General features: G+C 42.5%; 1 protein-coding gene across 8 annotated transcripts in view; it reads right to left on the reverse strand.

The window, feature by feature from the left end:
* The window catches only part of SH3KBP1 (SH3 domain containing kinase binding protein 1), a 332304-nt gene that overhangs the window by 121794 nt on the left and 196103 nt on the right, over positions 1–14407 (reverse strand). The window contains exon 1 of one of the 8 annotated variants that reach the window (XM_064573855.1): positions 2195–2270. The exons of the other annotated variants lie outside the window; for them this stretch is intronic. Coding sequence (XP_064429925.1) covers positions 2195–2209 — 15 coding nt within the window. The 5' untranslated portion in view covers positions 2210–2270. Of the gene's footprint in view, positions 1–2194; positions 2271–14407 lie in introns of those variants that run through there. 8 annotated transcript variants of the gene reach the window in all.

A 14407-nucleotide genomic window follows, 5' to 3' on the forward strand; every position in this document is an offset into this window, starting at 1 on the left:
CCCAGACACCCCCAAAACATCCTACATTTCTATAGGAGTACATAGAAAACTTTTATGGGGATTTCCACTGGCAAGTAAAGCTGAGTGCGTGAGACTGAGAAAGTCTTACTTTTTTCTGTTGGAATTTTTTTAACATGTACTTAGGCTATTTTCATTATAAACAAAACCAACCAGAATTAAGTCAGCCTTTAACCTGGAAATTCCTCTCTTAGAAATTCAGCCTGAAAAAATAATCAGGGCAGGTACAATGATGCATATACAAGAATGTTGTTCTTAATATTAAAAATGTGGAAGCAATCTAAATAGTTATTACAGGAGGATTGGTTCAATAAATGGTGGTACGCCTGTATACAAGGGATGACCATGCACTTGTCTGAAAGAAAGGGGGGTCCATAATATGTTAAGTTCTAAAAACAGGTAACATTTAATATGACTTCATGTGTCATATTAAAGAAAGATGCATGGACACTTCTGTTCTGATAAGAGTCTGGAAGGATACATATAAAACGGTTGTTCCTGGATAATAGGATTAAGGGCAATTTATTCATATTCTTTAACTTTGAGTTTTTATTATTATAATAATCATTTTAAAGAACTCCTGTAATCAGAGAAGTAACAGGGCTATTTCCATTTTGAGAGACGAATAAGCAAAGTGGTCAGGTGGCGGGGGGTTCAATAATGCGAATTAGTAGTTTAGAAGTCACAAAACCTTTAAGGGTCCCAGGGGCTACCCTGCCTGTGCCATCTCCAGGCCCTAGCCTGAGGGAGCCAGAGAGGCTCCTGCAGGAGCTCAGTGCCATTGCTGAGCCTTTTCCCGTAGGTCACACCTTACAATCAACGTGCTTTCACTCCTTTCTCAAAGAGTCACCAGCTGAATTTTGCAGATAAATATCTAATTGTCATGTCTACTTTTCAGAACTCAGAACAATGATATCTGGTAATAATAATAATAATAATAATAATAATAATAATAATAATAATAATAATAATAATCAGCAGCAGCAGCAGCAAATTTAAGATAGCTTTCAACAAGAAAATTCTCTCAATCCATTGCGGAAGAATATATTTTTACGTTAGCCAGCTGCTGTCAGCACTCATGTCCTTCTAGACAAGCATTAGATGCCATTAAAAAACTTTTCAAGAAGTTCTCCTACTCCTAAAGTGATGTGTTAAAACAATGTGTTTCCTTTTGTCATGCTATCTTCCTTTTCATGTAATTCTGAAGACATTACGAGTTAAAGTCAATAGAAAAAGACACAAAGAGACATATTTTATAGATATCATCCACTCTCCCCTTTAAAAATTTTTTTAACAAGAGACAGGAATATGGAAGACATATGACGCACTGTAAGCCTTACTTATGCTGTGGTTTATTTAGGGAATTTTATTTTGTGTTTGGAAAATGACAGACTTCTGCTTTTAGGTAGACAAATACGAACAACCCACAGAGAGAAACAAGACCACCTATCACTAGCAAACTGTTGGAATGTCAAATAATTTAGTGTCTTTATTTTGCTGTATATATAAGCAAATGAATATAAATGCTCAGTCCTACGCAATTAGCCAAACATCTTTACCTCTATAAAAAAAAAAGACAACAACAACAGTTCACCAGCACCCAGAAGTCACTACTCACAGCTTCTCCACTCACCAGGAAAATTCCAAATGCCCATGCCTTCCAAGAGTGAAATGCCCCGTAGCTGGTTAACTCTGGGGGGACATATTCTTCTCTCCTAAGTTAACCTGAAGAGCAAGCTGGATTTGTTTACTGTACAAACATCTGTAATTGCTAAACATCTCGGTGGCATGGTGTAACAGTTACTGCTTGTGCAAACTGCCCATCTAAATGACTCTCTGCAGTATGAGCACATGAAAACCCAAGACACAGAGAAATTGAAAACATCTGTAAAAATCAATGGCCGGATTGACCAAAGGGGTGGGGGGGGGGGGCTGTTAAAACAGCTACGGAGTTCCAGTGCAATATCTGACTTGAGAAAAGACTCCTCCGCACTATAGGTTCTTCCTTAGCAGATCCACGCTCCCACCCCCTGGCCCCCTGAGGGGGATCCTGGCCTGCAGACACTCTTTGTAACCCACCAGGGCAAACCCATTACAAGTCTCGTTAGAAAACAGCGCAGACAAGATGCAAGATTAAGGGGACTTATTACATCTCTAAAAGCAAAGAAAGAAATACCTCTTCTCCCATCATGCAGTCAGCCTCCTTTCTTCAGTTTGAAAAGGTCCCAGAAGTACCCTGGAACCCTCCCACTTCCTTCCAACAGCCAAAGGCACAGAGCCTGAAGGACCCAGCCTAACCCTGAGTCATACTTGGGACCAAATGAGCAATAGGGAGAACAAAGCTCACATTTGTTTACGGTTCAGGAAGCCAGAGCCGATTCATGGCTTGGGTGGCTTTGCGAGAAGTCCTCCTCCCTTGCCTGCATCGCTGCAGGAATGTAGCTGTCTCCCGGGGACCCACAGGTGTGACCATTCAGACAAGGAACACACTGAAGGAGTGTTTATTTGGCAGGACCCAGCAGCCACTTCTGTTTAAAAACATCAGAGAGAAAATAAAAAGCCCACTATCTCTCAACAGATAATCTGATGGGGAGTGACACAGATCTAGAAGATGGTTTGTATGTGAAATGTCTGTGGCAAAAATACCTGTATTTTAAAGACGTGAAATTAATGGTAATACACAAAAATTACTCATTTAAAAAAAAAAAAGAAAAAAAACTGAAGAAGGAAAAAAACAGTGATGGCTTTATAGAAACATCCACCCTAGGAAAACTCCAGCAAAACTGTTGCTAGCCATGTTGTTGGTAGTATCCTCACAGATTGGGATAAAATGTTTAAATAGCAATCTTGTTATGGCCCCAAATGAGATACCATTTTAATCACCACTTCAATGGATTTAGAGCCCAGTGGTTAAGAGTTTAAAACTCTAGAGCCAGAGTGTCTGAGACCAAAATCCCAGCTGGACCACTTCTCAGTGGTGTGATTTTGAGCAACTCATTTAACCTCCATTCACCTCAGTTTTCTTATCTATAAAATGGGGATAAAAGCACCAATCTATAGGGTTGCCTGGAAGATTAAATAGGTAATATATATCAAGTGCTTAATAAAGTAGCTGGTACAAAGTAAGCACCCTATTAGCCGCTATCACAAATTCAGGACTATATCACAGGGCAGGGTACCAAGTCAACAGTACCCTCACCTTACCACAGTCCTCATGTACTCACACTCTGAGGATCCGTTTCACTTCCTAACTATGGGGAATTTTTGAATTTTTGAATTGTACTAATTTAAAAACCACTTATTCAATATTTAGTAACTGCCGGTGGTGTAGGGGGTTTTGAATGAGATGCTACCTCAGTGCTCAAGAAATGTGCAATCTGCTTGGGTAAATAAGACATAGGACTGTTTATATATCACGCAAGAAAACAAATGTGGGAGATGTCAGTAGGCTGCGAACGGCAAGGTGGTGCAGGCGGTAGGGAATTAACATTTGGAATTTAGGGGGCAGATAAGAAATCACCTTATCAAAACTTAACTAGGATGGAGAGAATAGACATATTGCCTGCAGAGAATTCCCACTAATTGATGACAATACTCCTCCCTCAAGGAGGGGAGCGGAACTCCCCACTCCTTAAGTGTAAGGTACACATTGTGACTTCTTTCTAAAGAGTTGAATCTAGGGGTGCCTGGGTGGCTCAGTTGGTTAGGCGTCTGCCTTCGGCTCAGGTCATGATCCCAGGGTCCTGGGATCGAGCCCCACATCGGGCTCCCTGCTCTGCGGGAAGCCTGCTTCTCCCTTTCCTTCCCGCTCATGCTTTCTCATGCTATCTCTGTCGCTATCTCTGTCTCTCTCTCAAATAAATAAAATCTTTTTTTTTTTTTTAAAGAGTTGAAACTAGAAAAAGGGAAAAAAACAGAACAACTTTCCAGTGAAGAAACCTGATAAACATGACCTCAGTTAGGTGACCAAAGTCAACATCAACAGTGAGCAGTCATGCTGATGGGATGCGCCCTTGATATGATGTGATGAGAACGGCCCTTCCCCACTGTGGTCTTCCTCCCCAAATCCACCACTGCAGTCTAAGCATGAGAAAAATGTCGGACAAATGCTAATTTAAGGACATTCTGAAAATTTTCTCCAAATTGCCAAGGTTATCAAAAACATGGCAAGTCTGAGAAACCCCGAGAGGGGCCTGAGGAGATGTGATGCAATGGGGTATCCTAGATGGGATCCTGGAACAGAGAAAGGACATCAGGCAAAACCTAAGGAAATCTGAAGAAAGGACAGAATTGAGTTAATAATCATATATCAATATTGGTTCATTAATTGTGACAAATGTACCAGATTAATGTGAGATGTTAAGAACAGAGCAAACTAGGTGCAGGGTATGTGGGAACTCTCTGTATCCTCTTTACAACTATTCTACAAATCTAAAACTATTCTAAAATTAAAAATCTTTTTTAAAGATTTTATTTATTTGTTTATTTATTTATTTATTTGTCGGGGGGGGAGAGAGCACAGGCAGGGGGAGGGGCAGAGGCAGAGGGAGAATCAGGGTTCCCACTGAGCGGGGAGCCCGATGCAGGACTCGATCCCAGGACCCCAGGATCATGACCTGAGCCGAAGACAGATGCTTAACCCCTAAAATTAAAAGTTTATTAAAAAGCTAATTAGGAGGGCGCCTGGGTGGCTCAGTCATCAAGCGTCTGCCTTCAGCTTAGGTCGTGGTCCCGGGGTCCTGGGATCGAGTCCCTCATCGGGCTCCCTGATCAGCGGTGAGCCTGCTTCTCCCCTGCCTGCCATTCCCCCTGCTTGTGCTTGCTCTCTGTCTCTCTGTCTCGCTCTCTCTGTGTCAAGTAAATAAAATCTTAAAAAAAAAAGCTAATTAGGGAGATAAGCTGGAGGCATGTATATGCATACATAAATAAATGTACATGTGTGATGTAGGGACATACATAATATTCATGAATATATCTACAGAAATGTAATTAACAATGCCTTCCCAACTTCATTTATTTATTATCTCTATATCCTTAGCCTATCTCTTAACAAAGAGAGCTGAATGCCGAGTCCTAGCCTTTTGCTTCCCATAATACACAAAAGAGTTTTCTTTGAAAGGAAACTTGGCTCTTCTGTCAGTTCTGCTGCCAACCCAGGCTACAGCGGCCCAGCTCAAAGAGTGTGCATGAGGTGGGTCCATCTGCCCCTTTCCAAGAGCTACTAGAAGTTCCTGGTGCCTGGCCAATTAGTCATCAACCACGGAGCCCCGGGGCTGGCAACTCTCCCAGCTACTTCCTCCTCATCTCCAGTTCACATTGCTCAGCACCTCCCCGGTTATCTCTAAAGTGCCAATCTGATCATGCCACTCCCCAGCGGAACTCCTCCACCGACTGGCCAGCTCACCCAGAAGTACAGCTCGCGTGAAGCGGCTGGCAGAGCCCTGGGGGAAGAGGGCCCACCTCCCCTCCATCCCCCTACCTCCTCCTCCACCACCACGACCACATCCCCTGTACTCCAGCCAAATACAGCCCTTCTGCATAACCATACTCTCTCTTTGTCCATGCACATGCTACCCATAACACGATAGCCCATTTATCTTTTAATACTTTGCTCAAATCTCACTTTGCTTGATACCCCATCCCTTCCTTCTGGACCTCCAGGAGAGGTAATAGCTCCTTCCCCTATTCTCTTTCATGCTTTGGACATACCTCTGCTAGTCCTTTTCCCCTGCATCATAATGACTTTTATACCTACCCACTTTTCTCCCACGCATAGATAATGCAAAGCACTAAATGAGAGGCCTGGATGTGACAGCTCATTCAAGGTGCGATGCAGGGGAGGAGGTGTTAACTCCATTCCAGTTAACTACACCAGATCCACCTCATCCCAAACAAATATCCTGCCAGGTAAAAAATATGCATGTATCATGCTAATACAGAATCCAGACATGCCACCTAGCTGACTCCTTTACAAATGGATTGCCACTCCTGAGCTCATTTACCTAGAAATTTCCAGAGCTGCTGCTGCAGATCCATAAAAGGCATTCAATAAAGCTTCAGTAAGTGAATGAATGAGCCAATTAATAAACAAATGAGAAAGTGAATCTGTAGCCAGACCACAAGCAGACCCCAAACATAATGAGTCTTCCTTCATAATTTCAACTGGATTAGGACAAAACATTATATTCATGTATCCAGTCCACAAATATTTATTGAGGGCCCACTACAGTTTAACAAAGGTTTTCAAGGAGTTATAAATAGGAATATGATGGCAAGGTCCAAAATCATGACACTTACTTTCTAATGGCTAATATTTAAGACTTGGTGATGTCAAACAAACAGCTATCCAGACATAGCACAATTCAATTCTACTTCTCTGAGTTTGAAATTTTCCTTAAGAAAAAGTTAAAGATGGGGTGCCTGGGTGGCTCAGTTGGTTGAGCGACTGCCTTCAGCTCAGGTCATGATCCCGGAGCCCCGGGATCGAGTTCTCCATCGGGCTCCCTGCTCAGCGGGGAGTCTGCTTCTCCCTCTGACCCACTCCCCTCTCATGGTCTCTCTCTCTCAAATAAATAAATAAAATCTTTTCAAAAAATCTAAAAAAAAATTTTTTTTAAAAAAAAGAAAAAGTTAAAGAAATGATCCTGGAAACTGCTTTGCTATTTACAGGCACTCCTTCTGTTCTAATAACCAGAAGGGCAGCAATAATAACTATGAACATTAATCAAGTGATGATTATATGCCAGGCACTTTTCTACCCATTTTTTGTGTTACTCACTCCTCGTGACAACCATATGGAGCATGTCCTATTGGTATTCTAATTTTACAGATGAGGAATCTAAAGCACTGAGTGCTTAAGTAGTCTGTTCCAGGAAGAGTCAGAGGTGGGATGTGAACCCAGGCAATCTGGCCTGCATGCTTAATAACCACTACACTCCTAAAAACATAAATTTAAGGCCTTACGGGAATGCAATCCTTGGTGATATTCTGGCTGCAATTAAACATTTCTTAGAAAATACTACTATACTGAGTGTTTTTGAAAGTATATGTCAAGCATATATAGAACAGTAAACAATATCTAATATGTCAAAGAGTAATCTTGTAATACTGTGTCTGGTTCCCTTTTCCTACCAACACCCCTGTCCTTACTTCTCCTGGTTAAGGAAACTTAACAGAGACACTTTGGGGAAAGATAACACAGAAAATGAAGTCTGAAAATCCCAGACCATTCACCCAGGCAACCAGTGGGCATCTTAATACCATCTACTCATTAAAAACCACGGATTTTCCAACCGCTCAAGAGATGTCACATAATCTTATCTTTCAACCAAAATGAGGGCCATCTAATATTATAGGTCTCAGGTAATCACAACAAGGTTTTGACCGAGTTGTGCTTCATTAGTCAAAGAAGATACCGTTAGCTCCTGAAGATCCCCAGAGCTTATTTCTAGTCTTCAAAGATTAGAGACATAAATCTCTCATTTTTAAGGAATGAAGATCATCATTTTAGATGTTTACATGTTTTAATTGTACTTAAGTATACAGCTTGATGAATTTTTACTAAATGGATAAAAAGACTGCCTATATATAAAAATCGTAAAATTTTTCTTACTGCAATTTGGCTGATTAAAAAAATGATTAGTAGCTCATTTATATACAGTTTTAATTATCACTCTCTGTTACAAGTGAAAGCTACAATGTTGATATTACAAAGGCATTAATTTGGGTGACAAATGAGATCCAAGATGATTAGAACTGAAGAGACTGTCACAAACACAATGTCAGGTTGTGGGATATGGTAGCAAATGAAGAAAGAACACAGGATCATTGCAAGAAAGAGACATCAGAAGTCACAAATGGCAATCAGCTAAGGCAGAAAGACCATGGGAAAGGAGCTTCTTGGAGAATTTCTTTGTAGGGAATCCTGTAAACAACCAACGTAAAGAGCCTGGGCATGGAATGAGCTGGCATCAAAAAGCCAAGATTATTCTACATAAAGGCATGTCAGGTTAGGTCCTGGGGACTCCCCTGAGTATCTGTAATTTACCCACCCATGTGTAATACTTGACATTCCCTTCCCTAAGTGTTTCACCAGAGTGATCATCTGAGTGACTCATGAAAAGGGAAGGAGTTTACAAAAAGACTGGGGCCAGGCTGGGATCACAGGGAAGCAGCCTGATGAGGAAATTCCCTCTTGGGTCCACAGGTGGAGGATAGAAGGTACCAGCCGTATTCATGAGAATAAGGTCCTGTCTGGGTTGCCTTCTTGCTTATAGTCTTCCAACCGAAACTCTAGGCTGATGACTCTCAAACCTACATCTACAGTTCTCTCTCAATCACCAGACTTTTTTATCCAACAGCCCGCTGGATGCCTCCACTTGATGGGCCCACAAGTACCTAAGGAATCCAGCTAGTCTGAGACAACCCATGACCTCTCTCCTCCCCAAATATCTTTCTTCTCCCGTGGTCTCTAACCAGGGAATGATACTACCACCCAGCTGCTTAAGCCGGGTGCCCAAGGCATCATCTTCAAGTCCTCCCTTCTCCTTTATCCTCCACATACTATCAAATTTCTTCATTCTACCTTCAAAATATTTTCCCAAACCATCTATGACAACACCTCAAAACTGTCAGAGAGCAAAACTATTTCTCTTCTCTTGATGTTTCTTGCCATGTAAAAGGGAACCCAAATGGACACTTTCCGGATGCAAATGGACACTCCTGGAACTCTCTGCCCCCTTGCTCACTTTCCCCTAGGAGAATGAAATGACTTCTCCGATAGGTGAATTTCAAAAAAATAAACTAGGCATGTTCAGCTCAACTCTTCTCTTCCTCCTCTTCAAAGTTAGCCTCTGCTCTTCCCCAAGGGGCAGGCCCTTCTATCTCACATGGGTCTGCTTTAGTATAATGTTGCTGAGACTGGGTGGGTGGGTCTGTCTAATTCTGGAGATCAGCTGGCAGGCCAATTTGGCTCTCACACTCATCTATATCCTTCAACTTTGCCTTCATCAATAACAGCAATGCTATATAACATAGGTAGAGAAAGGAGCACAAATCTTAAGTGTACAGCTTTGAGGAATTTTCACACAATGAAATAAGAGCTACATAAATAGAGAAATATACCATGTTCATGGATTGGAAAGTGATCAATTCTTCCCAAACGTATCTATAGAGTCAATGCAATCCCAATCAAAATCCCAAAGGTTTTTTTGTTTGTTTGTTTGTTTGTTTTGGTGGGGGGGGGTTACAAGCTGATTCTAAAATTTATATGAAAATACAAGAGGTCAAGAATAGCCCAGGAAATCTTGAAGAAGAGGAACAAAGATTGCAGATTTAAATTGCCAGATATCAAGACTGACTATAAAGCTACAGTAATTGAGGTAGTATAGAATAAGTTCAAGGACAAATATAGACCAATAGAACAGAGAGTCCAGAAACAGACTAACACATACATAGCCACTTAAATTATGACAAAGGTGATAATGGCTGTGCAGTGCAGAAAGGATGATCTTTTCAATAAGCAGTGCTGGGTGAAATGGATATCCATACTGAAAAAAGGAGCAAAAATATTATTTTGATTCCCCATCTACTGACTCATCTTATTCATTAACTGGTTTAGAACCTAGATTGCAGGGGCAGTGGGAGAGCCAACATAGGTTTCTGTTAACCTCTCTCCTCAATTTTAGTCACCCTGTCTTCTGTAATCCACTCCTCCCACTGTAAATTGGAATACTTTCTCTAAACCACCTACCTGATCATATCACTCTCTTGTTGAAAACAGCTCCGCACTGATAGCTCCTCACTGCCTTTAAGATCAAGTCCAAACTCTTTAACAAGTCACCAGGCCCTTCCTGATCTGGGCCCTGCTCCTTCTCTATTCTCATCTTTCCACTTCCTGCTGAAGCCTTGACATATGCTCTGTGCTATTTCAATTTCCATTCAAGGCATTAATACATGCTGCTCTTTTCACCTTGATAACTTTGTGCTCCTTGGCTTAATGAATGTCTACTGGACACCATGGTTCTCAGCCTAAACATCACTTCCGGTAGGCCTAAAAACATTACTTCCTACAGGAAGTCTAGACATTACTTCCTGTAGGAAGGAGGTACACACACTCGTACATGAACACTCATTCTCCCGCCTCCCTCACAACTCATCACTTCCTACCATGCCCAAGGGCTCCTACAGTTCAGCACTGCGTTCTCAACCTGATCTCAACTTGTGGCATTCCCCACACTGTATTATTATTGCTTGTTTACTTTTCTGCAGCTCCCCGAGGGCAGTGACCTGGTCTCATTCACCACTGTGTCCCCAGGGCTGAACATATAGTGAGTACTCAATAAATATTAGTTGAAATGAGTTACATTTATAATTTCAAAGTATTTTCTGTTATATAACATTTTTTTAAGTCTTATGGGATAGGACAGGTATACAGAGTATTCCCATTTTACATATGGCCTCATTGAGGTTAGTGATTTTGTCAGGGTCAGTGAGCTAGGACAATGGTACCATGCCCTTCTAATCTTATGATATTTAACTTGGTTCATCTTTAGACATACTGTATTTTCCATTATTTTAATATAACACATACTTATTTCTGGGCTTAGTTTAAATGTTATATTTTTTCCCAAGGTTCTTCTTTTTCTTCTTTAACCTTTTATCAAGGGAAGTTTACAGTATATATAAAAATAGAGTACAGGATGCTGATCCCATATGTTATGCACCATCCAGTTTCAACAATTATCAACTCATGACCAATCTTGTTTCCTTTGTGCCCTACCCACTCTTCCATCTTCCAAATTACTGGAAGCAAAATCCTGACATGAAATAATTTCATCTGTAAATATTTCAGTTAAATGGTGCATTAAACAAATCATTCACAGTGATAAAAGGACTCATAAACAGGGTCCTTGCCTATAGCTCAATAAATTGAGAAGCAAGACTACTCACTATTTCCCTAGTGTTGGGGGCGGGTAGTGTTCTGTAGTATCTCTCCTAGTATAATTATCAGCACTTAGTCACTCTGGTTAGGCTGATATGGATTAGAGCATATGGAAAACAAGCACAGAATTTTCTAGTGACTGATCCACAAAAGTGGATCTCAAAACTTCCCAACTTGAATGGAAAACAGAATATGCTTGCAGTTGTTAAAAATTACCAGATTCCTTTTTTTTTTTTTTTTCATCCAAGTTATCAAACCAGCCATCTCAGAAGGCCAACTGCCCGAGCCTATGTGGAAGACCTGCTTGGGTCTCACCTAACAAATGCTGTCACATGAGATCCAATTTGTGCTTCCGCAAAATCCAAACAGTGTGCTCAATTCTCAAAGGAAACTTCCTTCCACAAACATAAATCCTGGACACAAAACCATCTCAAAAGTGACAAGAACCAGGTTGTGCACTAGTAAAACATTATCGCACTCCTCAGCTCTCATGCCTGGTTGTGCAATAATATAATGGATCCATAAATCTATGCAACTATCCATAGCGCCAACAACAGGGAGTGGAGATAGTTCTGAGTCCTCTTAGATGCTGTAAAAAAAATTGTCCACAGCCAGTAAAGCAAGCAGGGAAGTTTACATTTTCCCCAGAGGCTTCACAATGAGGAACGGGTTAAGACTGCTGCCAACACATGGTTTCCTTCTGCAAACAAATCATGAATGAAGATGCACACACACGCACACATACATACATATTACTCTGATGATGTTAACGTGTCATGTCACTAAGACCAATACAATAAATCTCTGCTTCACAAAAACGCAACAAACCATACAGCCACTATATTTTCAACTATATATCTGTTATATTATCCCACCCAGTCCCCTCATTTCATAGAGGTCTGTAATCTCTAGAGTGCTATGTTAATATAGTTTAATATTATTCATACATCTAATACTTACTGAGCACCTAGCCTATTATGTGCCGCACAGTGTTCCAAGCACATGGCATATATCAGTGAATAAAATAAATAATAAACACGATAAAAAAATAAATATTACATTAGAAAAGCTTGCAGGCTATGGAAAACAAAAAATGCAGCACAAGTGAGCAGGCTAGGCCAAGGGAGCATGTTTTAGAATGAGTGCGCCAGGGCGGGGCTTGCTCAAAAGGTGAAGTCTGAGCAAAGTCTGGGGGAGGAGGGAGCGGGAGGCAGCCAAGTGGGCAGGTGGAAGCAGGGTGTCCAGCCAGAGGAAAGCACTGTGATAAAGGGCTCCAAGTGGGAGGGTGCTTGGCGTGTTTAGGGAAAAGTAAGGGGCCAGGACAGAGTAAGCAAGGGGAGAAGGAGAGGGAGGAAGTCCGCGTGGTAATGGAATCGAATCACTTCAGCCTGCGGGCCCGGGGCAGGCCTTTCACTCTGGTTCTCGGGGGAGCCTCTGCAGGGACACAAGCAGAGGAGTGGCGTGATCCGACTTGGGCTTTCAAAGGATCACCCCGGCTTCACTGCTGAGACGAGACTGTAGGGGAAAGGGAGAAGCAGAAAGCCCTATTAGGAGGCCACTGAGTGATGGCGAGAGAGCAGGGGAGCCATGAAGGGGATGAGCGGTGGTGGGTGCCAGGCATTCACGGAGGCAGAACTGATGGAGTCACCTGATGGGTCGGACATGGCTTGTGAGAGAAGTCAGGGGCAACCCCAAGGCTTTAGTCCTGACGTGTAGGAGGGGGAGTGGCACTGCCTTCCCTGAGATGTGGAAGGCTGTGGGCAGAGTGGTTCGAGGGGGAATGACGATGAGTTCAGGGTTGGGCGAGCTAGTAAGAATTTAAGATCTTCCAGCGGAGATGCGCAAGTGGGCAGTGGGGCATGTGGCCCCGGGGTTCAGAGAAGTGTGCTGAGATACCAGCTCAGGAGTATTAGACGTGATGCTGCTGCTGCTGCTTGAAACGAATCTTCATAGCAACAATAGAAGTCACACACACACACACACACACACTGTCCTTCTAGGCAGAGAAGAATAAGACCCAAGAATCACAAAGCAAACAGAAAGAGTTAACTGTTTGCTGACTGAGTCAATGGTCGTGTTCATTTCTTTTTTTTTTTTAAGATTTTATTTATTTATTTGAGAGAGAGAGAATGAGAGACAGAGAGCATGAGAGGGAAGAGGGTCAGAGGGAGAAGCAGACCCCCCACTGAGCAGGGAGCCCGATGCGGGACTCGATCCCGGGACTCCAGGATCACGACCTGAGCCGAAGGCAGTCGCTTAACCAACTGAGCCACCCAGGCGCCCTGGTCGTGTTCATTTCAACCAGCTGAGTAAAATGAAGAAAAACGACATCCATTGTTTCTTCCCAAGATGGGGACTTGCTCTTTCGTAAATATTTACAGGAATCTGAAAGTGATCGTGTGAAGGAGAAATGAGTTCGCAAGCTGGGATACCAAGTAGATAACTTTCAGATCTTGAGAAATATCATATAATGCTTACTGGAAGAAACAAAGCTGGCTCAGATAAGCTGCAGCAGAAGAAGAATGTAAATGGAACAGTCTTTCATGTCTAAGTCTCTGCCCTTTCTGCCTTTTTCATCTCTAAGAGTATTAAGTGTCCCAAAGTTTCCTTTCCAGATTCTAATGCATGATGACACCAGGCAAGGCTGCTGGGGGCTGGGGGAAAGAGGTGGCTGGAAGTTCTACAGCTGTGGAAGATGACGCAACTTTTAAAAATTCATCTCACCTGAAAAATGAAAAACATTTAAAAGCCACCGATAAACCTGAGTTAGAGATGCTGCCAATGCCCCATCCCCCGAGCCTACTGGCACAAACATCAAAGCAAAAGTTTCAGCACTAAATCGAATTAACAAACATTCCTTAAGCACAGCACAAGTGTAGCTTATTACAATCTGGAAAATTCCACAGTATTTATCAAATCCTAAGCAAAGCTCTGGTGCTCAGAAGTGTACCACAGTAGACGTCACCGACAGCCACAAGCTCGGTGGCTCTGGGTGTGTTGCTGTGGCAACCGCGTACTCAGCAGCAACACGCTGTCTGCCTCTCCGCAACCCAGAACCAGAGAGGTGGAAGAAAACAGCCAGCTTCCTGATGGTAGCAACGCAGGGAGTCACAGCACAACCCATCCCCATCATACCCACATGCGGAAGACTTCCTTTCGGCCGTCTGAAATCATTCCCACCTAACTCCTAGAGAAAAGAACGCGCAACCCCTTTGGTCTACCGCAGAACCAGTCAACACACCCAGGCACTAAGCACCAGAGAAACGGACAAGGAGAAGTGATAGATCAGTCTGTGCTCGCGAGTGTCATGGTCATGTGTTTAGCTGGGTCCAGGCATGAGGGGCTTTTTGGGGGGTGGTGGTGGAGGGGAATGGAGAAGTGCAGGTCCATTTGAAAAGTCATACTGAGACGCATTCCACAGAGACATCAGTAAGAAGAGAAGACGCA

The sequence above is a fragment of the Mirounga angustirostris genome, unplaced genomic scaffold (genome assembly GCF_029215605.1).
Source record: "Mirounga angustirostris isolate CCGP_5_RB_7025 unplaced genomic scaffold, mMirAng1.0.hap1 SCAF_11, whole genome shotgun sequence".
Classification (NCBI taxonomy): domain Eukaryota; kingdom Metazoa; phylum Chordata; class Mammalia; order Carnivora; family Phocidae; genus Mirounga; species Mirounga angustirostris.